General features: G+C 36.7%; 3 protein-coding genes across 17 annotated transcripts in view; 2 read left to right on the top strand and 1 right to left on the bottom strand.

Moving 5' to 3' along the window:
- The first annotated feature begins 49 nt into the window (after positions 1 to 49).
- On the top strand, positions 50 to 1,703 carry LOC132203380 (uncharacterized). Its single transcript, XM_059631123.1, has 4 exons — positions 50 to 121; positions 193 to 392; positions 892 to 1,066; positions 1,122 to 1,703. Exons 1-4 carry the CDS (start codon positions 50 to 52, stop codon positions 1,470 to 1,472), a joined length of 798 nt encoding a protein of 265 aa, XP_059487106.1. The 3' UTR covers positions 1,473 to 1,703.
- LOC132203377 (zinc finger and BTB domain-containing protein 24-like) lies at positions 1,555 to 20,051 on the bottom strand. Of its 14 annotated transcripts, none has more exons than XR_009442434.1 (8): positions 19,890 to 20,051; positions 19,150 to 19,337; positions 18,842 to 19,048; positions 18,624 to 18,786; positions 18,249 to 18,491; positions 18,123 to 18,188; positions 4,178 to 4,502; positions 3,436 to 3,566 (listed from the first exon to the last, which is right to left on the bottom strand). XR_009442434.1 is itself a non-coding variant. In XM_059631107.1 (8 exons), the coding sequence occupies exons 2-8, from the start codon at positions 19,330 to 19,332 to the stop codon at positions 15,957 to 15,959; spliced, it is 1,536 nt and encodes a 511-aa protein (XP_059487090.1). In that variant the 5' UTR covers positions 19,333 to 19,337; positions 19,890 to 20,051; the 3' UTR covers positions 15,756 to 15,956. The 14 variants fall into 14 exon arrangements, 13 of the variants coding, with proteins under 13 accessions (XP_059487100.1, XP_059487089.1, XP_059487099.1 ...); XM_059631107.1 differs by lacking the exons at positions 3,436 to 3,566; positions 4,178 to 4,502 and adding exons at positions 15,756 to 16,429; positions 16,942 to 17,142; XM_059631117.1 differs by lacking the exons at positions 3,436 to 3,566; positions 4,178 to 4,502 and adding an exon at positions 1,555 to 2,291.
- Positions 20,052 to 21,969: 1,918 nt separating this feature from the next.
- Positions 21,970 to 25,929, top strand: part of LOC132203376 (insulin-like receptor) — a 99,203-nt gene continuing 95,243 nt past the window's right edge. The window contains exons 1-2 of one of the 2 annotated variants that reach the window (XM_059631105.1): positions 21,970 to 21,998; positions 22,058 to 22,159. The gene's annotated coding sequence lies outside the window, so the exon portion shown is untranslated. Of the gene's footprint in view, positions 22,160 to 25,929 lie in introns of both variants that reach the window. The other variant, XM_059631104.1, reaches the window with a different exon arrangement.

Here is a 25,929-nt window from a genome sequence, read left to right as displayed (position 1 = left end):
TTTTGTCAATTTTTGCATTTTTCCTTAAGAATTATAAAATATCGTTTCAATGCTGAAGCGCAGAGAAAACCTGCTTATACTTCCGTGGCAGCAGCGACGCTTCAAAAGCCACAGAGAAAAGGTAAAATTTTTGAATAAAAAATATCCAAAAGAAAATCAATACTTAATTAATTGGTTGGGTGAAATCTCCAGATAAAATCAGCCAGGCCCGTGATCGACTCGGGACCTCCTAAAGACCGTGGACATGTAACTGTTAAACTGAAAAAACTGCAATGCGAAGAAGAACGTACTGAGAAAATAAAACAAGACAACATTCGGTTGCTGCAGAGGATGACTGCTATAATGAGAACAAGCCGGTTGGATAACCAGTGGATAACTGAGCCTTCAAGAAGGTATGATATGATAAAAAAAATGCATGCAATCGTAATAATAATAAAATAATTTCAAAAATATAATTCTTTAAATAATATGAATAGATTGGGGGGGGGGGGTGTTACAATATCAAAATAAATTTAAACACACAAAGACTTCTTCTATGTATTGTTTTTTTGTTTTTAAATCTTACTGAAACTGCTCTAATTCAAAATAATATGTAAATGTTGAATAAAATGTGTTAAAAAAGTGCTTAAATTTAACTACTTATTTGGACTCACATAGCTTGCTTACAATACTTTTTTTATTCTTAGTAAAATTCTCTATTCACAAACCATTTGAAAAAATAAATAATAATAACCACCAAGCAATGTTACAGTAAGAATCATACAAAAATAAGGATCTTCAAAAAAGAAAACCTGAAGATTCTGAAGAATTTTTAAACCGACATATAATAATAATAATAATCACATTTTCACTCCAATATTGGCATTAACAAAAAAAAATTTTTTATTTCAGTCTAGAGAAGAAAAATAGTATGCCATGCCGAATTGGAATTTATGGGCAGCTGGCTGTAAGTAAGAAGATCAAAGACGAAATGAAGTTGCCAGATCTTGTGGATAAAAAATCTGAATGTAGTGCTTGCAGAATCAAACAGATGCAGAGAGAGTTTGAAGATGTCCAGCCTAAACAAGTGAAACAGAAAAATATTATTTAATTTTTACAATATCGATCTATATTTTTTGCAGGAATATTTGAGGAGAGCAAAAATGGCCATCTTACCAAGAGAATCAGATTTTGACTTGAGCGTCGATGAGAGCCGAAAGTTAAAGAAAGAAAGGCCAAAATCTGCCAAAGGAAAGACAAGATGGAGTGCGCATCCAACAAGATACAGCACCAAACCCGTGGTCAAACTGAGACCGTTGTCTGGTAACAAGGTTGTGTTCACTCGAGGTCCTCTAGAAGTCAGCGTCAGTTACCCAAACCACACACAAGTGGTACTGAAAAGGATCGGCTCCGAACCCAGAATCATCGATTCAGAGTTTTGCCAGTGCAGAGCTCCAAAACTGAAGGAAGAAAACAAAATAGTCAGCAAATAATAATAGACAGTGATTGAATCCATGTCATGGTAAAAATAATATTTAATTAATGCAAAAGAATTTACAGTACATAATTTGATTAGGATTTTAGCTTTCAATTGATAATTTTATTAAATTAGTTGTCAGTTATACAATATAAGTATAGTATATAAGCAAATCTTTCAATGCTTGATAAATTAAAAGCATTTAAAAAAAAGAAAAATAATTACATTAAAAGAAAAAAATCTGGCTTAGAATGGAAGCAGCCTTAAGCTTTGCAAATCAAGGTGTCTATATAGGGAGCTCATTTTAATTACCTGTTTAATTTGCTACACGAACCAATTTGGTTAAATAATATATGAAATGCGGTGAGATTGTGTGTTTCTCAGATCACAGACTAACCAATTGGGTAGAACAAACAATAATAACAAAAATAATAATGGCAGATGCTGAAACACTAAACAAAATTACGTACATTCACTTTTATTGTTTGTCCACTTCTTCTTTACACTGCGGCAGGTTCAACAATACCCGGGTGTTTCAACCTTAAATGAGTGAGCATGTAGGGCCGCCTGCTGAACACCTGATTGCACACTGGACAGGTTGTTTTTCCTAAGTGGACGTTGTAGTGGTGGATGAGAGACGTCTTGCTTTTGTAGGATTTTCCGCATTTTTCGCAGTGGTGAACCGCGCCTTCATCCACGTTGGATGCATTTTCTTCACCGTGGAAGGTGGCGTAGTATTCGCTGTTGTACATTTCAAACTCTTCGTAACCGAATTCATCATCCTCCTCGTCAAAGTCTTCTTCTAGCTCAATAAGCTCCACGTCATCCTCAACTTCTGCAGAGAAAAGTAGAAATTTTGAAAATTAATGTTTTGTTTTTTTTAATTAAAATTCTATTCTCTAATCAATTTCAAGCTGAAAATTAAACCCTAGTTTATTTTTAAAATTTATTTTAAATTTAAAAATAAACAAGTTTTGCACAGTATAAATATACTCAAATTTAAATTAGTTCATATATAGTTAGCATTGCAGTAATCATGTAAATTTATTTACCAGTCCTGTAAAAAATGCTATTTTTTTATTTATTTTAACATCACTACCTAAGGGATTGTAAAAAAATGAAGCCACTTTTTCAACAGAAAATTTTTTATCGTTTCCATCAGGTTGTAATAAGTATACTAATTAGTAATTACACACGGTGTGGAATACAATTTGATGTCAATATAGATTGAAAAGTCACTAAGCAGTCTGTTTTTCAATTTCCTTTATCTTTTCACTTTTCTTATTTATTTGGCAGATACTCCTCTTGTGATACGCAAGACGGCCTTTGGAAGAGAAGTTGCGTTTGCAGCGATGGCAGCAGAATTTAAAGCGGTGCGTATTTTGGTGCATCAGGCAGTGTCTCTTCTTTGCAAATTCCCGGCCGCACTTATTGCATAGAAAGTTTCCATCGCGCACCACCACCCTCAAACGAAGCACGTCCCTCAGTTTGCCAATTTCGGCCCTGCCCAAGTACGCAGGTTCCGGACTGGATTTTTTATTTTCTGGCGACATATGGCACTTAACATCAGATTCATTTTGAATTTTGACTTTAGGTTTCGGACCAGGCTTTTTCCTCTCAATTTTTTCAATTGCTAGTTTCTGATCCGTATCAGGAAATTCGGTTTTGATTTTTGGTTTTGGGCCGGGTTTCTTTTTCTGAATCTCCTTGACTTTGGGTTTACGTCCTCGTTTTTTTGGCACATTTTCATCAACCTTGAGTGCATCCTCTTTTCCGGTTATTTTAACTCTGGGGCCCAAATCAACAACTGGTTGTAATTTCTCTGGCTGGCCAAGACTGACGGACCTTCGAGGGCGGCCTGATTCCCAGAAATATTCACAGTTGTCACCGTTTTTGAGCGTGATCTGATCGAAGTGCGACGTGTTTGCCACCAACTTTTTGACCTGCTTGGTCACAGTAAAAATTCTGCGTCGCCGCACTTTCCGAGTGTGGACCATTTCAAACTGGTGTGACGGGATTGAGAAAGCGTTTTCGATTTGCCAGCACTCATTTTCGTGGCGCCCGAAATGCGCAAAGTCCTTGGAAAAGTCCTCGTAGAAGCCGATGAAGTCTGCAAAAATATAAAAGACTTCAGTCGCGCACTCTCCATTTGAATTTGTTTTTGTTTCGTTTTCTTTTTTTACTGACAACAAGGACAGATTGCATGCGAAGAGGTTCATAAAATTTTGCCGAAATGTTGATCATAATTTTTGCTTACTTTACAACTTGTACTGAACAAAATTTTTTGTACCTCTTATTGTTTCTGTACACAAATTTTTTTATAATAATTGTAAAAAATAAGAAAAAAAATTAATGATTAAAATTAGTTACTTTTTCTTATTAAGTACTGTATTCAGGCATTCAGAATAAATTACCTATATTACCCTTTCAAATAGAATATAATATGGCAGCATAATATATGTGGCAGAATATACAATGTTCAGGTTATTAGTCAATTTGATCTGATTTTAAGATTTTATTTAGCAGGTTTCAAAGCTTTCCGAAATAAAAATGATTGTTCACTAAATTAAATGATTTTTAATTTCTAGTTATAATTTTGATTCACAGAAAAGACCATGAACAAATCGTTTCAAAAATTAAATTTTGTAATATTTATTTATTATGAATACTCTAAATTTGGATATCTAACCTACTTTCTTAAATTATTTTGCTTCCACATACTTTTATATTATAAAATTCGGCAAACTCTTCACATTTCATTTATCTTGCTTTGCAGATATTTAAGTTTATCCTTAATTGTTACGTAGGGTCGGTTGATTGAACGGGTGTGTCTCTCAATAGTGTGTGGCGGGGGGTGCGTGGTGACGCAGATAGTGCTTCTTGAGGGCGTCGGGGTGGCACAAGTTCTTTAAGCACACCGGACACGTGGAGCGGCCCTCGTGCACTGCAAAGTGCCGCATGCACGAACTTTTGTGCATGAATTTGGCGCCGCACTGGCTGCACAAGTATTTGCCTTCACTATCGCTCCACAGCGGTCGCAGCACCTCTGCAAAAAGCCACAGCCCATTAGTGTGTGCCTCTCCGCGAACCGAATTCATTGTCTACATAATTCATAAAAGCAAAAAGACTGAAAAAAATATAATAATGAAAGAAAAAAAAATTACAAAGGCTTCAGTGAATTGGGCATTCAACAATATTTTTAATATTAATTATGCATTTTTTAGATCACCAAATTTAAGCAGTTTGTGCAGTCAGTGCTTGGATGGATGACCGCCTATCGTGACTTGCTAAATTTCCACCTTTCCTGCATATATGATAGGCTTCACAGGGCAAATAAAAGTCCCCGGAAGAGAGGCAATTTGACCAAATTGCAAATGGGTGGCCGCCGTAGAGAATTATATTGCAGAGGACGGTGCCACAAATCAATAAATATTGATAAAAATAAGCAGCTGGGCTCCAATGTGGCCCTGGTGCACCCATGTTATCTGCTAGCCAGTGTTATTGGGAACCCGAGTTTCAGCAGAACTTGCCCTTCCCAGCCAGGCAAGGGAGAAAAGCGTAGATTTTCAATAATTAAGTAAAGAAGTTATTAAGCAAGCTTTTTCAACAAGGTTCTCAATTCGTGTTATTTAACACCTTACTTGCATATTTTTGTTTTTGCAAAGCAATATACTTAAATGAATTACAGTATTAGCTTTAATTTTATTCTGTTCGACATATAACCTTTTGTAATTTCACGTGAAGCAGGTCTTTGAGTACCTTGAAAAGGTGCTGCTTAAGGGCGTATTTTTGGTTCAGGTGCTTTTTGCATAGCGCATTGAGAAAGATGGCTTCTCCTAGAGCTGCAAAATTTTAAATTTTTCAGTGACGAATGCGTCGCGGCAAAGAAGCTGCCAACGCGCTTGACCGCCTGCAGCTGTTTGCTACAAAGAAAAACTCATCCCGTTCATTTTATTTTATCTTAACTCGCGCGACTCGCTTAACTTAATATTAATTAAATTAAATAATTAAATTTTATCTAGGATTTTGAACAAAATAAAATGTGGCTCGGTTGTACAATATTGGGTTCCTGAGTTTTAATGAACAAGCACTTACAAAATTAGAAGCTATCAACACTAATCACTACAGAAACAATATTACTTGTGCTTTTATATAAAACATCGATATCTACGTAATTGCTTACATACTGATTCCAACTAGACATCATGTCATGCTCAACGTGACAATGGAGAGGCGCGAATATGTTTATTCTCTCTCGTATAATATTGTTATCTAAATATTGTATATATGTAATATAGTTGCATTTTCTTATAGAAATTAATCCACTGAATCATAAGGATCACATCTGGCCTGCATTTTATCGATTAATTAATTGTATACACAGCGTCAGGTTTCAAAATTGGGATTTGGCCTCGAATAAATTTTTCCACTTCTTTCTTTTTGGCCTTTTCAATACTTAATGTTACGATACATTGCTAATTTATCAGGAGGTTGAAAATCAAGGGCCGAAATCTTATATTTTTATAGGTTCAACAAAATGACTTCAACATTTCAGTAATTTTCAGTTTTTTACATAACGAAAAAATTGTTTTGCTTTATGATAATAATAAACTTCCACTCCTTCCAGAGAGGAGAAAGAACTAATATTTAAAATCTGAGTGAGCTCTACTAGATGACCCTATTGAACATATAAAAATCGCAATTGGGTATCATGAAATTTTCCCTTGACAAATTAAAAGTTTAAATTATATTTAGGAAATAAAATTAATATGAGGTTTTCAATTTCTTTATCAAAAAGTTTGAATCATTTCTTTGGGGGAAAACTTTGCATTGATGCGATCAAAGTCATTGTAGAGTTTTTCTTCTCTCTAAAATTAAAACTAAAAAAAAAAAAATGCAAAACGTAAATGAGGAGGGTTGAAGTGGGATTTTGGCGCACGTCAGTGCAGGAAGATGTGTTGGCTCTCAGAAGGTGTTGTGGACGACCCTGAGGTGGGTCTGCAGGTTGCCCACGCTACTGAACAGTTTGCCGCAGACGGCGCACTTGGTGCGTCCCGAGTGCATCTCCATGTGCTTTTTTAAGTGTGACACCGTGCAAAAGGTTTTGCTGCACACGCTGCACGTGGTTTTGCCAAGGTGCGACTTCATGTGCGTCTTGCAGTCGTCTTTGCGCGAGTAATTGCGCCCGCAAAAGCTACAAAGGAAGCGGCCGTTTATCTCGACGGCGCGCATTTCAACAAACGGCAGACCGGACAGAAAAATGCGATTGCGGGGCTCCTGCTCTGCGCTAAGCGGCCGGCGCTTCTTTGCGTCTGCAAAAACACCAGAAAACGTCTCACTTTACTTTGGCTACTTATCAAAATGGGCATGTTTAAATCTAGAGGCTTAACTAGTGTAAGGGCAAAACTCCGCAATTTTTTTTAATATATATATTTAATACGAAAACAAACCTTCGCAAGTTGGAAATAAAACTCGGTATTTTTATTTTCTAAATCTAACACGTATACTATCTCTTTATTTATTCCCACCAATGGCATATATATGTATGTTAGTATGCGTATATAAAAAGCAATAGTTCGTTCTAAACGTAGTAACACCATTGCTACGGAAGCGAAAAATAAGCTGTCAATCACCAAAGTCTAGCTATCTTATACAAGACTTCCTTTTTTCACAGTCACCTCTCCTTTTTATAAGGACGCAGAAGTAAGTATGGCCGCAAAATCCCCAAAACTCGGGCACATTTTGCTCCAAAGTATGATCAGTTTAAAACTTGCGCATTTGAGAATTATATTTTGGCATATTCGGATCATTTGCCAAGATGCGTTTAGTGTACAGGAAAAATAGTTTCACAAACCAAGGAATTTATAACCATTTTTATACGTCTAGTTAGGAGACGTGTCAGCCCGTGTCAGGAACTAAAATCGATACAGGTCTAAAATGCACATAAGCAAATTTTTGCTCGTCTGATCGGTTTTCACAATTAGGAACAAACAAGAAGGAAATATCAGCTTTTCTAATTGAGGGTGTAAGAACATTTGATGCAAAAAAAAAATAAAATTTTTGCATTTGACAGAAGAACAATTTTACGCCAATTTCAACCCAGATATAAGAATCTTATTTGATGAACTTTGAAAAAAATTTCAAGATAAAAGTTTTGAGCAGAAAAAAAAATCAAAGGAAAAGCACAAAGAGGTATTTAAATTCACAGACAAGAATACTTTAATCTTTTTAAAGATATAAAATAGACTTGCAAATTCTATTCAACCAAGGTTAATTTAAAATTCATGAAATTAATTTAGATTTTCAATTTTCAGTAATTTTTCATTTCTTAAAATTGCATCAACTATTGAAATTAAAAATTGCCTACAACAAATGAAGAATAATAGCTATTTTGACTTCTTCAGGATAATAAAATGAATTGATTTGTTATAGACACAGTTAAAAATTTGAAAGTGGACAAAAATATGGGTTTTTCTTCCTGAAAATTTAATTGCACCTTTGAATGTGCAGAAATCAGATACGATCGTCTTTTGCATCAGAAAGATATCACTTGAAAAGCCAGCAAAATTTTGAATTAAGAAAGTTAAATTGAATTGTTCGAGCTTGGTGCACAGAGAAGTTGGTGCACAATCGATTGAGGCAGGGATCAGTTCAGTGGAGACGGTGGACAGACTTGAGGTGTCCCTTGAGGCTGTAGACGCAGCCAAACACTTTGAAGCATACGGGGCAGCGCGTCTTGCCCTCGTGCATGGCCAGGTGGTAATTGAGGCGGGGCACGGTGCCGAACGACTTGTGGCAAATGTGGCACGTCGTCTCGCCGGCGTGCGAGCGCAAGTGCTTCTTCGCATTGTTCTTATCCGAGTAATCTTTCTTGCACGCGTTACATGAAAAGCGCCCGTTTTTCTCAATTATGTAAAACTTGGGCTTGAGCTGCCTGCCGGCGGCGTCGGCTCCTTCCCATTTGGCGCGCAATTTCGCAATCACATCTGCAAGAAAGGAAACCACCATCAGCAAACATGAGTTTTGATTCTCAAGCGTTTGTTGCAAAATTTTCTTTGACTTTCATCATATCAGTTTGGTCCCACAACCGGTGTTATATTATTATGACTATGTATTATTTCTCATCAGTGAGGCAAGAAGGACTTAATTATTGGAAAAAAGAAACAAATTTTTGGCATCATAATTGATATTTTTAGCTTTTTTGAGTTCATCACTTCAATGAATAAAAAAAAATTTTATCTAGAGAAAAAATTAAGCAGGTAGAGGGAAATCCTAAATTAGCAAATATTTCCCAAAGCAGCAATGTGTTGCGAAGTGAGAACTTCACAAGTCGTTCAAAATTTCATTATTCATGCTATTTGAAATTTATGGTTGTTTTATCTTGATATGGGCAGAGATTGCTTCTTTGATATATCAATAAATATTACTTGTAACTAAAAATATTCAAGTGAGGAAGTTGCAACTCCTGGAGACGTTCATGGAAAGTGAGTTTTATCCTGTATGTGTTTTTTTTTCTTCAAGCACAAAAAATCTAAATTTCCTGATTTTTATTCTTCAATAAATAGCTTCCAATGTCCCACAATCATAAACTCGCCTCCTAACCGCGGTGCACTTATTTTCAAAAATTTTAACTGTGTTGCCTCACCATTGGGGACTTTGATTAGCCGCATGCTGAAGGCTTGTTATGGACCGAAAAGGTGGAAACCAGAGCCGATTTCTCAGCAATTATGTGTCCAGAGGTGTTTGCTGCAATATTAATGACATTTCCAATCCCGAGATTTCTTCCAAAAAGCACCCCAGGTATGAGCTTCGAACCGACATCGCACCGCAATCCCTTATTTAATCGCTATTGGTAGTATATTGTAACAAAAATGTTTGTTTACGTTTCCTAAATTTTTCTTCAATAAATCGCTATAATTTATAATTATTTGTTATTTTCAATTTCATATTTTACGCTAGTTCTTACTGAAATTCCTTAAAAATATTTGGGCTAAAAACAGATTCAATTTTTGGCAATTCTAGGTCACAAATTTATTCAAAAATTATTGAACATTACTTTTTTTAGAATGAGAGTCGCTTAAGAAAATTGATGAAGTTCTTTCCTTCCTCGGAATTTTGTTATCGCGTTAGCTCTTGCAACTTTTGACATGCGACTTGAGCGTGTACTTGCTGCCAAAGGTTTTGCTGCACCGGGGACACTGAATGGAGCCGGCGTGTTTCTGCAAGTGGCGCCGCAGGTTCTCGTTTCGCGCAAATGATTTTTGGCAGATGTGGCACGCGTTGATGCCGTAATGCGAGCGCACGTGCATCGCGCAGCTGTTTACGTCGGCATAATTCTTGTGGCAAAGCGAGCAGAAGAAGCGGCCGTCAACTTTGACCACCTCAATATTCTGTGCTTGGCCGTTCTCGGCTGTCGGAGGCGGCAGCAGCACCGCTGCCTCCACCTGCTCCTGCTGCACCCACTGGGCGCACGACTCATACGTCACCGTTACCACTCCGTCCTCTGCAAATGGCAATTCAAGCATACTTTAGCAAGCGAACCAATCTCATCGGATTTTTTTAGTCAATTTTCAAACAGCACACGCAGGACCAGAATAGAACTTCAAATTTATTACTTCATTTTAAATGAGATTTATTTTTTTGAAATCATTCTGATTTTCCATTTGCAAAAGTGGAAATTCGGCGCTTTATGATTTTGTAACTTTTTAAATTTTAATAGTATTCAACTTTTAAGATTGAAGAAAGAAAATTAAAGAACAAAATAAGAATCAATTCAATACTTTAAAGATTTATAATTTGACGTATAACAAATAATATGATAATAATAGCTCAGATGTTTTTTAAAGCTTAATTAATTTTTACAAAACAATTCAAAAATAATTTCCAACAGCAATAAAATAATTTATTCAAAGAGAACCCACTTTAAGATTTATTTGCAGCTCAGTTCCATTATGAAAGCAGCGTCAACAAGTGATCAGAAATTTTCATTGATTTTTGCGAAACGACATTGTTTCATTTTAAATGAACAGAAAAATAATAATCTAACTTCTTTCTATTCACTGTCAGCATTTTTAGTTTTCACGATTTCGTCGCGTTCACTTTGTGCACGTTTCGCAAATGAGCGTTCAGGTTTGATATGCGGCTGCACACTTTGCCGCAGATGGGGCACACGGTTTTGCCCTGGTGCACCTTGAGGTGCTTTTTCAGGTCACCCATCGAATTGTACGTTTTGCCGCAGACGCCACAGGTCGTGTGGCCTGCGTGTGTCTGAAGGTGCGACACGCACGCGCCTTTGTTCGTGTAGTCCCGGTGGCACACGCCGCACAGGAAGCGGCCGTTGGCCGCCTCCACCATTGTAACCCCCGCGGCCTCCAACTGCGCCAAGCTCAACTTCGACCCCTCCTCCTCCTCGTCTCTTACTACGAACTCGCCCAAATCGAGATCCCCTGAAACCAAATTAACAAACAATCAGCAACTATCAGTGCTGTGATTTCCTTTCCAAAATTTACAACCCCGAGGGCGAGTTCTTTTTTATTTTGAAATATAAATCTCATGCTTATTAAGATTTAAATTCAATTTTCTCAGAAAAGTTAAAATTAAAATATGAATAATCGTAATAATTTCCATCTTTAACATTTGAATGCATTTAAATCGCCGATTTTGAACATAAATGATTGTAATAACGTTTCGTTTTTTGATAATTCAATTTATATTAAATTAATTCACTCGATGTTGATTCATTTGCGCAAATTAGACCATTTTTTATAAATATTTCCTTAAGCAATTTATTTTATTTTGATTCTCCAACATGATAAAACGCAAATTCAATCCTTTTTCCCAACATTCTTACTGTTTTCAAATAATTTTGTGCTTGTAAGCTATCAAAGGGGCACAACAATTAATCTAGCATGTATTTCTTTTCCTCGCGTAGAAGGCCAGCGTTCCTGTCCATAATTAAGGTATACAACATTATTACACTGTTATTGTATTGCATTAATTGCCTCAGTCGTATATATTATATAGTATTCCCCACGTTAAACAAATCAACAATATGCATAAAAAATTCGTCCGACAAATCACGAATTAAAAAGTTAATTCCGTTCACCCCTCGGTGAATTTATTATTTTTCAATAAAACAAGAATAAGCAGCTGCGTCTTCGTATTGCACTGATTTGAGCCACGAAATTTAGAGTTATAACAAAATCGTTTGCTACGAGCTGGCCTCATCCTTGAACTCCTTAAACTCGTCGTGGATGTTGTGGACGCTGGACATGTGGCGCTTGAGGCTTTTGGCGGTGCTGACGGTCACTTTACAGATCGGACACATGGTTTTGCCCTCGTGTTTTGCGAAATGCGCCCTCAAGATGGACAGACTGCTGAACGTCTTATGGCACACGGTGCACGTGGTGCGGCCGTTGTGCATGGCCATGTGCGTCCAGCACGACCGCTTGTGCGAGAACGTGCGATTGCACACCGAACATATGAATTTGCCCTCGGCCGCAATGATTTTGCCTCGCGCCGTCACCGACGACTCGTACCCGCCGGACAAAAGGAAATGCACATCCGGTCCATCTGAAAATACCAAAAGCGCCTCCGATTAGCTCTTCAGCTTTTTGCTCTCAGTGCCCCGCCAGAAAAACAAAACGTGCCCTTCCAATATACTTTTTTAATCATCCGAAAGAAGCCACCGCGAAGATACTGATTATTAGAGTTTTAGATTTAATTATTTCTGCATTCCAACATTCAATCTTGAAAATTGATAGAAAATTTTACCTGATATTTTGAACTATTTTTTCTTCATTTTTTAAATTATTTCAAATTCAGATCATTATTGGCGCATTGGATTTGATATTTTTCAATTCTTTTTCAATATAGCATATCTTTTATTGCAGATCATAGCGTGATTTTAAATTGTGTTGATATCCTTTCCTAAATAAAACAATTCCGTTTCCCGGTTTCACTACACTTTTATCAGTTTTAATGGCAATTATTAAAATCATTTTTGGCGTTAATTTCAAGAGTCTGCGAGTTTTGAGGAGTGCACGACCCTGATGTGCTTTTTCAGGTTGAAGTTGGCGCTGAACGACTTGTGGCATTTGTGGCACTTGTGCTTGCCCTGGTGCATGGCCAGGTGGTTGGTCAGCAGCGTGGGCGTGCTGAAGATTTTTTCGCACAAGCCGCACTTGTTCTTGCCTAGGTGGATAGCCATGTGCGAATTCAGGTTGCCCTTTGTGCTGAAACTCTTGAGGCACACACGACACGTGGTGTGGCCCGAGTGCTGCGCAAGGTGCGAGTAGCAGTGCTTGCGGCACCCAAAGTCGCGGCCGCACACTTTGCAAAGGAAGCGGCTGCCGCGCCGGCCGATCTGCGAGCTCGTTATCACTTTTTTTAAGTCCCTCGGCTCCAAGGTAGTGTTTGCGCTGGACAGTGGATCGAGATAAACGGCAATCGAGTATTTTTCATTTGGTTCCATCTTCAACTGGCCGGGCAATGGATGCACTGCAAAAAATGCCAGTGAGCCAAATAATTTTCAAAAAAATTCCCTACTCTCACAATATTCAACAACAAAAATTTGCCTGTTGAAAATTATTTCTGCAAATCACTTATTGGAGGAAATATAATATAAAATTTACATTGAGCTGGGAAACAATTTTTCTCAACCTCTTTGTTAAAAGTATCGGTACCTGACGAGACACCTGAATGAAAATAGTGAGCATTTATTTTTCCTTCTTTTTATATTTCATGTATAAATTCAAGACGGATCAGGAATGTTTTCTACAGGTCTGAGAATTATTTCTTGCTGACACAGAAGATGATTTTTTCGTTAAAAATTAAATCGAGGTCACATCACAATTAAGTCAATGAGAGTCATTGGCTTCTTCGCCTCGGATTTGCTTGTGCTGTCCAGCGCCGTGCACATAAATAAGGTGGCGCTTCAGACTTTTGCCGCTGCTCAGCACCTTGCAGCAGATTTTGCACACCGTTTTGCCCTCGTGCACGGCCAGGTGGCGGTTCAGTTCGTTTATCCGACTGAAAGACTTATTGCAAATGTTGCACGTCGTTTTCCCGAGATGCGACGCCATGTGAGACCGACAACTCTCCTTCTGAGAGAACTCGCGCTCGCAAAAGCTACAAATGAATTTATCATTCTTCTCTATTATTCGCATGTTTGCTTTCATCTCAGACACGTCCGCGTTGGCCCCCGCGTAAAAAATGCTGTGCTGAATTGCCACCATGTCAGATGCAACCGGGAGATCTTCATCGGGGTCTGCAAAATGTAAAGCAACTCTCAGAATTTTGAACAATCAGGCAATGAAGTCAAAGAAAGCGCATATTTAAGAACGCTCGTTAAAATTTGTGACTTTTCATTTTGCATTTTTTTTTTTTTTTTTTTTTTTTTAATTATTTTTAAGGGGATTTTTGGCGTTTTCGGAGACCCTAATTCAAATCTTTATAGCATTTCTTCAGAGCTTTTAAATCTAAAAGTTCAAAGTACCTAATTAAAATTTCAATGTATGTCTGCAGTCTTTGAAAATTAACTTAATCTCCATTTAAATGACTCTTGATCAGGCAATTATTGGCCATATCAAATTTTCTTCAGGTTCGCCCCTCTTTGTCTTGGCCAGCGTTTTCTCTAAACAAGACTTCTTCAGCCGTGTTAATTTTTCAAATAATGGAAGCATAAACTGATGCATGCGCTGAAGTAGTTGGATTTGATCTTCCTCTTGCAGATTTTGCACACAATTGACTCCGAGAATTCTTCCTTGCAGTACAGGCGGCTGTATTCTCCATTAGGATTTGATCATTGGTGGTTTCTCAGGGCATGCCTTTGGAGTAAATTTGGCATTGCCAAGGTGGAGTTTCCGGTGTGTTTTCAAGCTTGCTTGGTTGATTACTCCCTATCGCAAATAATGCTGCAGCAGAATTTGCCCCATGGTAGTTGCAAAGCTGTAGGTTAATTAGTGAATGTGACTTCCTCCTTGACAAGACCTTTCTAGCTCAGCTACAAACATGTTTGGTTAAACGATCATTTCTGAAAAATCACAACTACTTTATATTAGCTTAAAAAAACTTTAATTCCAGATTCTATAAAATGTTATTATTTAGATTTACTAAAAATTGTACAAGCGGTTTATCTCTTCAAATTCCCTTCCCAGCTTCAAATCGCCATCAGGCTCGTTGAATGCAGAGATATTTCTGACAATTTGCACACTTTGATTGTCTAGAAATTGCTCGATATCCTTAGGGTCAGCGTTGTGTTCAGCTTTGGCATGTTTCTTCAACCCCCAATATGCAAAGAACTGGCCGCAAATTTTGCACCGCATTTTTTGGATGTGCGTGAGCAGGTGCGGCTTTAGGTTGACCAAATTGCTCAGGGTCTTTTGGCAAATGAAGCAAGTGGCCTTGCCCAGGTGCGAGTCAATATGCGTTCGGCACTTTGACCGGTCCGAGTAGTGTTTTTTGCAGTATCCGCAAAAGTATCTGCCATCTCGCAAACTCATCTTTGCCTCGCTATACACTTTGCGGTCTGCGTTTAATTGTGAAACTAGCACGAATTCGCCCAGCGTTTCCTCCTCGGACTCATGCGAGACTGCAACAATAATCAGCCCATCAGTTGGCTCTTTTCTTGTTTCATATTGTAGTTTATTTGTGCAAATAATAATAATCACATAGTTTGCATCAAATTTTTGGGGAAAAAATAATTGCTGAACAAAGTAGAGCCACCAGAAAGTCAAATATAAATATTATGCAACACTTGCTTGACATACATTGTTTTATGTCAAGGGGTACGTACTTAATGGATAGATAAACTTTAAGGGATGTATATTTCACATATTGCTAGGAGTCTTATTTTGTACTAAATTGAAACCCTGGGGCGCCTCAATTTGTGTGAAACGATTGTTTCAAGCACAAAATATAAGTAGTGCCATTAATTTTCAAGCTAATTGTAAGATATAATTGTTTACTTCAGGCACTTTCATATTGTAAAAGCCAAGTGTCCAAATATTTGCAGTGGAAGGGCAACAAAGAGCCCCCATGTTTGTGTATGAGCAGCAAATTCTTGACTCAACCAAAGTTACGCTGCTGTCGGTGCAAAACCTACTCAAATTTTGACCCAATTTTGTACCTAATACATGCATAGAATAGACGCAATGATGAGAATTGTGTTCAAATTTGCATACAAGCTTCACTAAGTTGTCTTCAACACCAGCGTTTGGCAAAATATTATTGAATAAGTAGTTTTAAGCTAGACACAGACTAACAGTTAGTCTGTGAAGCTAGACTTGTCAAAAAAAAAAAACTTCATATTCGTGTGAAATTGAATAAATTTATTTGAAATTTTAATGAAAACTTACAATGGTTATACAAATCAATAATGTATCAGTACTATTTGCTTAAAACGTATCACAAAAGAGTAAAAGCAATAGCCCTAACGTGTAATAAATTGGCTTGATTTATTCAATGATATTGAACATGTTATTGGTGTTCAGGAAAAAAATCATTTCTTGGTTCTCTTTCTGTGTTTTGCAAAGTGCAGCTTGAGTTGAGCAATGCTTTTGAAATTTTTGTTGCACAATTTGCATCGGACAAGACCTGCATGTTCTAGCAAGTGATTTCGGAGCGTCTTCTTGCGTTTAAATTGTTTGAAGCAAACCATGCAGGTCTGAGAGAACTGGTGATTCCTAGAAACGTGACGCCGCGCAGTATCTTTGCTAGTGTGAGTGGCATCGCATTTGAGGCACTGAAAAGTTCCATCAGGCAAAGTGAAAAGCAAAGGATCTGGATCCTTGAGTGCCTTTCTTGCAAGTTTGTCAATCTCTCTACTTTTCTCCAACTGCACTACAAGAACTTTTTCCATCGAATTCGCATTAGCCAACGGTTCTTCTTGTTTAACGCACATTTCTAAATTACCCAAAGGATCCTCAAAAGAGCTCATGTCAGCCAGGGGAGCAATAATCATTCTTTCTGGCTCTGCAAATTTAAAATAAAAACCTAGTTTAAAATTGGGATTTATCAAGAGAAATATATTTATGATTTTTCTACCAATGAAAAAATTATGTTTGAGCTTTTGAGCGTAAAAGTATACTATTTATTATTGAGTATATAAGTTCACAATATTGTGCTACACGATTCGGAAGCCTACGTTGTAAATTTCATCAAATAAATAATAATCTCATTCGTTTTTTTGTAATACATCTTTGATTCCTATAAGTAAAAAATTTCAATAGAAAAAAAGCCGTCACATGCTAATAACAAAAGCCAGAGAAAATACTGCAACTAAAAATGATAAAGCTTTGTTCAAATCACAAATGGGCCTTTTTCTCACAGGCCAAACTGGTGGAAGTTTTTGACATGATTTTGCAAGTTGCCGAGGGTGCTGAATTGCCGTTTGCAAAGGCCACAGACATTCTCAGACCGGATGTCGTGAAATCGCGTGTGATAATAGGCCTTGCTCTTCGTCTCAAATTTTTGTCCACACTCACCACATTCAAAGAGGCCGTTTTTCAAGTCATTTACTTTCGTTTTGCGACCATACAAACACGGACTATTCCCCTCGTGTGTGTGGTAAAAGTGGTAATAGGCTTGATTCTTCGTCAAATATGAATTCCCACACTCGCTGCACTGATATGTGCCCTTAACTGTTTCGAATACTTTCGTTTTGCGCTCTTTCCGCCACAATAAACCTGCAAAACGAAAGCCTTTAAAATTGGACACTGGTATCATTGCTAATTTAAATAGAAATCAAACAAGTGTGCGGGTTAATGTCAAATCAGGTCTATAGCTCTTTTATATTACGCTCTTTATTTTTGCCCCTCTGTAGTGTGGAATTTAATCAACTCCTTCTCTGTTTTAGGGCAGTCTTTTTTAAATAAGTAGAAACCAAAATATTAAATTTCATTATGCTTGCTACGGTGCCAATTTTTTCGGACCCAAATTTGGCAACGCATCGCAAACTGCCTGCCTATTTTTGTAAACTAATTTTATATCAAGAGTTCAGTATGGTATTGCTGGTAGCATTGGTGGATTACAAATAAGTATGCCCAAGAAAATTAATGAAAACTAGCACACATCACAACATAAAAGGCGAGATTCATTTTACATGTGTCAGTACTCTAAGCAATGGGAAGTGAATAATATTTGATTGGAGTTTAAATAAAAGATAATTTAAATTTTAAATAAAATAAGAAACTAATAATTTTAGTTGGAAATCCAATCAGGAAAATAATTTTAAACTTTCAAAGGTCATATATCTGTATAAAATATTAAATTACAATATCTTTGTAATCTAGGATGGCAGCTCATACTTCAGAGAGTTGGAGACACTTGGTAGTTAGCCTAGCCTACCTTCCACCAAGCCGAAACATTTGATTTACAAGTTAATGTTAGTAAAATAGGTTTTTAAAAAAATTTAAGATTTCCTTAAGTATGTCAAAAGCCATACTAGATAGAGAGCATTATAATGAATTTTATGATTCTTTTGAAGTAATTTTAGTAGCTTTAGAGTACGGACAAGGGAACGTTCAAGAGTGAGTCTACCCAAATGAGTAGTCCAGCCAGTAGTGTGATTTCGATTAAGGAAATGCAAGTCCAACCAAGGAAAAAAAATTGGGGTTTGGAGGAAAATGAATCACGCCTGGAAAGTAGTAAGATTTTGTTTGCCTACCTTGCATTCCCTCCTGACCCATGCTTTCGTTCGATGGTCCTGCCATTCCGAAACTGCTCATATCACCTGCATTAACATTCACAGTGAGCAACAAAATACAAGCTGAAAATATTTCAATAGTTCTACCAGAGTCCATGTCCACGGAGTTGTTGCCAAAAAGAGAATGTTCATTGTTGGAAGTCCTATTGCGGTTGGATGTTAACACAAGTTGATCACTTTTCTGAAGTTTCTGTACAATGTCCTGTTCATCTGCTGTGTCATCAACACCAGATCCTGCCTGTATATCTTCGTCTTCGTCGTAATCTGGAGTTTCTGTTTTTAAAGGCACTTGTTCAATTGACTGCACATCCTCATCCCCATCCGCACTTCCTGAAATTACAATACTTGATGTAGGTTAAGCTGCAAAAATTCTTCCAGGAGAACCATGCTGAGTGCAATTCCATCCTAGAAGGAAAGTGCCCCCTCCCCCTCAATAAAACTAAAAAATGCAAGCAAACAAACCTTGTGCAGTTTGGGATTCGAGGACTGCTGCTGGACTTTCTGTTCTATTTGGCGATTGCCATTTTCTCTTCTTGGCCGCAGGAGGCCCACTCCTCGTTGGCGTTGATGTTCTTTCCTCCACGTCCTCCTCAAAATGAGAACCAGAGGCAGGTACTCTTTCATCCTGTTTGATGATTAGTAAATACATGCTTCAATGGAAGAACAACAATTATTTATACCTCTTTGGCAGTCTTTTTCACTTTCTCTTGGTCTTTACTGCTGTTTGTGAGACCCTGTACTTGAAGCAGTTCAGCTGTGTTGAGGAATGATGCTAATTGTTCTTGCTCGACGTTGACCTCCCCGTTGTACATAAAATCGACCAATGCCATGAGATCATCGAATGTGACATTTCGGAAAATAATGACGGGGTGCTGGCAAGGATTCTCCTGAGAATAAAATTTAACGTTTTTTTATTGATTAATCCCTAAAATTATTTAATATAGAATATATATAAATAAAAAATTTTAAATTAAAAATGAGCATGTACCTTGAATAAGTCTTTGAAATAGGAACTGCATGCTGACAACAGCATTTTGTGGGCTGGGATTTTCTTTCCTTCGCAGCTGAGGGTGACATCGATCAAGTCTCTGTCACTTCGAAGAGATTCAAACGCACTTGTCATGTGCCGTACGTAGTTGTTCCATCGTAACGAGTACTGTTGACTCGCCATGGTGGCTGAAACACAAAAAATTCAAATTTATTTATAAAACAAAGAAATAACGTTAAACGAATAAAACTATCAAACGCAAAATTTAAAACTTGCAAAAAAAAATTTGCAAAAAATGGCAACGAAATACATAAAGCTTTCTTCAACTGCTAACTGCGGCATCAAACCGACAGAGCAAAGGCAAAGAGGCCGATTGGATTGAGAGGTGCGCCATCGCCATTTGGTGGCCGCCGGAGCTTGGCCGGCCGCCATTTGAAGGCCCCGTGAAGCAGGCGAACCGTGGCCGCCATTTGGGAGGTTGCCCCAAAGCAATTAATGACTCACTAGAGCCCAAACCTACTTAATTCAGTGCAGCAGTAGATCCGAAAAAGCAAATAGAGAAACTTTTTTGTTGCAAAAATAAACACCGAGGTCAGAGAACGGCCAAATGGGAATGGCTCAAGGCTCAACGCCACGCTGCGGATACGGAGCTCGGGCGGTGGTTTGCAAACCGCCAGATGAGGGGCCGAAATTCGAATTTTTCTGCCTAGAGAGTGGAAGTTTTTTATGTAAATTATTACCTGAGAATTTATATTTGCGTTGAGAGCTACTCAGGGCCGAGGTGCTGTAGATTCATCGGAGAAAATAGTCATTCCGTGCGTCTAGAAAAACTTCAGACGTTGAGCGATGGAGCGATGAAAGTTACAATAATGAATTCGATCAGTTTGCGCAGGCGCCGCAAGCGCTCCTTGCCGTGGCCACCGTAGAGTCCCGCAACCGACCAATGATCGTTGAGAATTTGATCATGTGACCTAAGCAAATGACCTTTCCCGTAAGTTCGCCCCGGCCGCTCTTGTTGGCTCTCCTCTCTCAGCTTTTCTCATTTTTTTCATCGCACGTTGAAGATCGACTGAAATCCCAGAAATCTGAAAGGAGAATAAATAAATAAAAAAAAAAAAAAAATAATAGGTGAAATACTTACTATATTTTTTTTTCTTGCTTCCGGAGCAGATGCCACAACACAAAAGATTAGGATTATACTTGGATTAAACATGAACAAAAAACAAAAATAATTATAACATTATATGAGCGTAGCAGGGGTGTGGAAAGAATTTAAAGAAAGTACATTTTTTGATCAAGTTAATTGCAATAAATTTTGGCCTGTGTAACCAAAAGCTGAAGAACTGCTTCAACTGCTGAAGAGCTATTTTTTTTTTTTTTAATTAAAATGCTCAGTGAAAACAAAGATTTTGGCTTACCTATTTCTTGTCTTTTAATGCAAATAATAAGAATGATATTCCCAATATATTATTCTCTTTTCGTCTCGGGTTTTTTTCTGATATGTCAGGCCCTGTGCCCTGTGTGCCATTTTTTACTCATCACAAACATGGTTATCTCAGAGTTTCGAAATAAAAGAGAAAAAAACGGTTAGTTCTCCATTTTCTCCAATATCTTTTTTCCAGTTGCGGGCGGCTTGAGAATTTCCATTTTTTTTAGAGTCTAGCTAAGACATAATAAACAAACAAAAAACAAAGTCTTGTTGTTAATTTTTTAGAGTGAGCTTGTTTTTTTTTGTAATTTTTTGTGTACAGTTGTGTCGTGTTGTCAACTAATGCAGCAAGCACTGCACCGGCCCATTTGCATTATTATTACGAATATTTTTATATTTAATTTATTTCACTGTGCTTATTTCAAACTAAAAAAATATTTTATACCATCTACAGGAATTTAACTGTTAGTGAAATATTTGAAGCGAAGGCATAAATAAAAAATATATGCATTTAAAATTTTCAAATTAATCAAAGATTTTTCTAAAAGGAGCATATCGCATTATCTAATGATGTTGCCGGGTTTAATTTTTTATAGAAAGGAACATTTTAGGAAAACAAAGAAAAATATTAACCTCTTTTTATGACTCCACTTAGACAAATATATACGTTGTTTAATTTGAATAAACTCATATTCTGTTTCCAATGAAATTGGGCTATTGAATTTTTTTATATCTGCTGCGTTTGTTTATGCAGGAACAATGGATACTAAAATAATACTAAAAATAGAAATTTAATTAAAAAAATAAACATCGTACATTTTCACGGCCTAAAAAGGAAACTAACAGACTAAACAATTTTTCATTTGTTTTGTCTTTACTGGCTGGCTGGCAATAGGAGCTGATCGATCACAGACGCGGTACGCTGTCAATTGGCCAGCTGAGCCGACAAATTAAAATAATATTCAATAATACTAAATTAATACCTAATGATTTGCATGGAATTATAATTTGATTGAGTGAGCTCACTTGCATTTATTGACTTGTACTGACTTGTACTTTGATTAAAGTTTTTATACCCATTTTTATCGATTTTATTATTATTGGTGTTTAAATGGCGTCCATATTGTTACAAATACTTTCAATCATTGAAAATATTTATATATGAAAAAAAAATTAATTTTTGGACAAAACGCACCATCAATTGCAAGAATTTTGCTAAAACTTCCGTGATCAAAAAGACCCCATTATCCTCTCCATCTTTTGTCCCTCTTTTCACTGCCTGATTTTCCCGCCTTCGAACTTCAGAATACTATTAAGAACGTAAACAGTAGCAACCCTATCCAATAGGTGTCTCTGGCAGTATAGTTGGCGTGGGAACTCGTGGAAACAGTCTGGAAATTTGTTCCGGTCGCCCGTGTTTGTTTGTTTACCACCCTCCTCTCGGTGCATTAGTGTTAGTGATTGTTGTTCACGTTTCAGAGAACGAATGTTCCACGCGACCTGTCGACGATTCGACCTTATTTCGCCATTCGCCTTCTTCGACCAGGAAAGTTCCGAAGACCTGATTCACTGCCAAAAGAGGTGAGTTAGACTTTGCGAAAATTCGGTCCCCGGCCCCACCGTGGGGACAGGAAACGCGAGACGAGCCGCAGACGTGGGCCGGGGGAATCCGTGACCGGCCGGATTGGCGGGAAACAGGGCCGGATGCGTCGGATTGTGACAGAAAGTCCGGCCGAAAATCGGACTCCGGGCCGCCGACGTTGAGAAAATGGTTGGTGCGACGCACATGGCAATGTTTGTAAACAGCCAGGGGGCAGGTGAATGAAATGGAATAATAATATGCGTGTAGCAAAACATAATGGTCACGAGACTTGACCGTAGGAAAGAGGCTCGCACCTGCACGCCTTACCACAAGAAATACGGTACACAGTTCATTGTGTGCAAGAAGTATAAATTAATATGGATTTAGTGCCAACACTCAATTGTTGTTGCTCTAAATCTAGATTCTTCGAGATCAAACAATTTTCATGATTTTTTTTTTTATCCACAGTTCAACCCACTAGCTTTGAGACTAGTAGAATTCAGGTTTTTTCAAATGTAATTTTTGAAAATTTTTCAATTTGGAGGAATTATGTATTGACGTTGACAAATTTTAAAAATGGAAAAAAAATCTTGTAATTTGATATTTTTTTTTTAAAGCATTTTGGCTATTTTTTAAAATTTATTATATTAATACTATTGTGTATATTTTCTATATTTATATCTAATTAATTACTCTTTATGAACAAAATTTGGTCTACAATTTATTGATTTAATTAACATAACTAAGAAAATTTTTATTGTTGTTATTAAAATTAGAATGGCAAAAATAAGACAGTATTTAAAGTTTTAAAATTTTAGGAACATGTATAATTATACTATCCTTCATTATTATATTTTTTCCTGATAAAATTCAATAGCAAATACGTGTTTTACACGCTTGCCATTTAAGGTTAAATTTTTGAAAATTCTCTTAATATTGTTTTTGAAAGTTAAAGATCATCTTTAATTTAAGTTTTTAATATATGAATTGATAGAAAAATAACTTAAGCGAATTCGGCAAATAATCCCTTAATTCCGTCCAAATAGGCTCATTGAGATGGTCAATCTGCCTGATCTTTCATTTATTAAACTTTTTTTAATTTTTACTTTTCTTATGGCACCCTTGAGCTTATTAGGCTATGGGTCGGTCTCTCTCATTTATCAAACTTTCCTGTCGATAAAATTACTAAGAAATATTTATTCTGGATTAATAAATCTCATTTTTTTTTTTACATCCAATTCACATGGATTCCGCCTGGTCATTGCACTGTTGCTAACATCTCGCACTCCGGGTGATACTTCCTTGCAATTTTGAGATTTTCTCGAAGGAGACGTAAAATCAAATCCGTATCTATGCTGAAACGTTAAAACATACTGAAATTATCATTAATCTCTGAGGAAATTTTTGATCTCGCTGAAATTATTTAGGGAAACTTATTTTTGTATATTCTCTGTTCAGTGAAACTGATTGTGAGTTAAAAACATTAAAAAAAGTTTCTAAACTGCAAAAATAAAAATAAAAAATAAAATAGGAAATATAATAATTGAAATTTTCTTTCGTAACTTTAAAATTTTAATTTTTTATTTATTTTCTCATTTTAATTTTAATTTTTATAATGTAAACACTAGAAAAATTTTGAAATTATGAATAAAAATAAATGTTTTCTCTTTCTTGCGTGGTTTCCCAATATATGTCCCAACGCTAAAATAATTTCTCGGTCTTTTCCTTGTTTGGACATGCCCTGTGGGACTTGCGGAAATTTTCCGCTGCAGCCGAAGGACATCCATTATTCAGCAAGCCGCTGCCCCAATTCGTCAGCTTTGGCAAACACAAGGGCCGTTGGGCGTGTGCGTTTCCATCGAGGGGTGCATTTGGTTTTATCTTCCCTCTTTTGGGCTGCACACGGGGTGGTGGCGAGAAGGGTTGCCGCGCCAACTACGCAGCACTCGCGCTGCATCCCAGATCGATGCGTCCGTCCCCTCTTCATACTTCACGCACCCTCGCGCCCACCGCCCAATGCACCCTGTTAAGAGAACGTGCTCGCACTGCCGACCAAATTCTGGGCCGAAAATTTCGGTAATGACGCACACGTGTCGGAGGCTGTGTGACTTGCATATTTATACACCCGCCGCTTTCCAAAGATATTTCACTGCAATTCGCTCTGATTTTTCTTCCTCCTTCTCGTCGATTTGTAAATTGAAGTAAGGACGCGATTTGTTTGTTTGCTGTTAGGCCAACATGAACTTCGATTCAACTCTCGTATACGAAAAAAAAGAAATAACAATTTTTATTTATTGATTCATTGTTTTTTTTTTAATCAGGAACAAAAACAAGTGTGAGTAGATAACACCTGTTATAAAAGAATAACCTGGAAAGTAACAAAATTATTTTATCATCATATTTTTGCTTTTTTATATTCAAAAGATTAGATGAAAATTATCTCATTTTTACTGCTTGCAAATTTAGTTAATTATTTACCCGTTACCCTCTATTGTTGATCAAATAATGGAATTAATTATTTTATTTAAGTACAAAAATTCTTCAAATTTTGGCATATTAGTGGTAAATTCATTACATTTTTGAATAAATTTAAAGGGATTGAATCAAATTATACATTAAAATAGTCTACGATTTTTAATACCATTCTCCAAAAATAGTTTGTAAGTTATAAATAAGCATAAAATTTCTTTTTTAAATACATTTTTCTACTACTTACATGACTATATATTAATTCTGTTTATTTATTACATAGTAATGAAGCTGAATGTATAAGATCATATATTGGTGAATCTTATAACTTTATGAGCAAAGCTATGGCTAGTTGTAAATCTAAGTTAATATCGTAGTTTCAGCCAAGATGCGCATCAACTTCAAAGTCTGGATGCTTTTCGTCCGCATTTCCTTTTTGTCCCCCCTAAATTCCGTGCCACTCGCACGCGTCCTTTCATCTCTGCCATTTCTTTGTGTGTCGGGGGCGCAATTTAATTATTGTAATGGCCCGTTGTCAGGTTGGACAAAAGCGAAGGAGAAAAGTAATAAAATCATTAAATATTCACAAGGCGTGTAAGTGAGTTGTCGCTGGCGAGCAAACAAACAAATAAGAGAAAATGCGGCTCGCAACACATAACTAACAATGTCCTAATGAATTAAATAGGAGGTCGAAAAGGGTATAATGCACGCTGTGGATAATGGACTTTGTGCAGGGACTTCTAAGGGAAGCGAATTGAATCGGGATAGAGTCAGAAAAAGGAGCAAAATCTCCTTGACTTTGGACAACGTCATATTTATGAACTTTCAGCGAAATACAAAAAATGCTAGAAAAATGTGAAAGATTTAAAGTTTCTGTTCATTCTTACAATGTGATTGCAGAAATGTGGATAAAAAATTCGATAATAATTAAAAAATAATATTAAAAAATGAGAAAAAATATCAAACCGTTCTGCAGATTGTAGGCAATAGTCGAAATATAAGATATTTTGGAAAAATGGATGAGTGAATTGGCACAATATTGTAACAAATATAAAAAGCATAAAAAGTAATTTAAAAGCATAAATATATATAAAATGATGAATTTGAGATATTTTGTTTGTTTTTGATTTAATAGGAAATAGAAGAAAAATATTAGAATAAAATATCATTTATTAAAATTTATTTATACTTAACACCTGCTGTACAAAATCCGTTAAAGTTAGCAATAAAATTAATGAAAAATCAATTATAATGGATTTTACTTGCACAAAAGAACGTTGAAATAAATATCATTCTTCAA

This window comes from Neocloeon triangulifer, unplaced genomic scaffold, assembly GCF_031216515.1.
Source record: "Neocloeon triangulifer isolate White Clay Creek 2 clone unplaced genomic scaffold, ASM3121651v1 ptg000017l, whole genome shotgun sequence".
In the NCBI taxonomy this organism is placed as follows: domain Eukaryota; kingdom Metazoa; phylum Arthropoda; class Insecta; order Ephemeroptera; family Baetidae; genus Neocloeon; species Neocloeon triangulifer.
The sequence above is the reverse complement of the archived record's forward strand: the minus strand, read 5'-3'. Positions and strand labels throughout refer to the sequence as shown.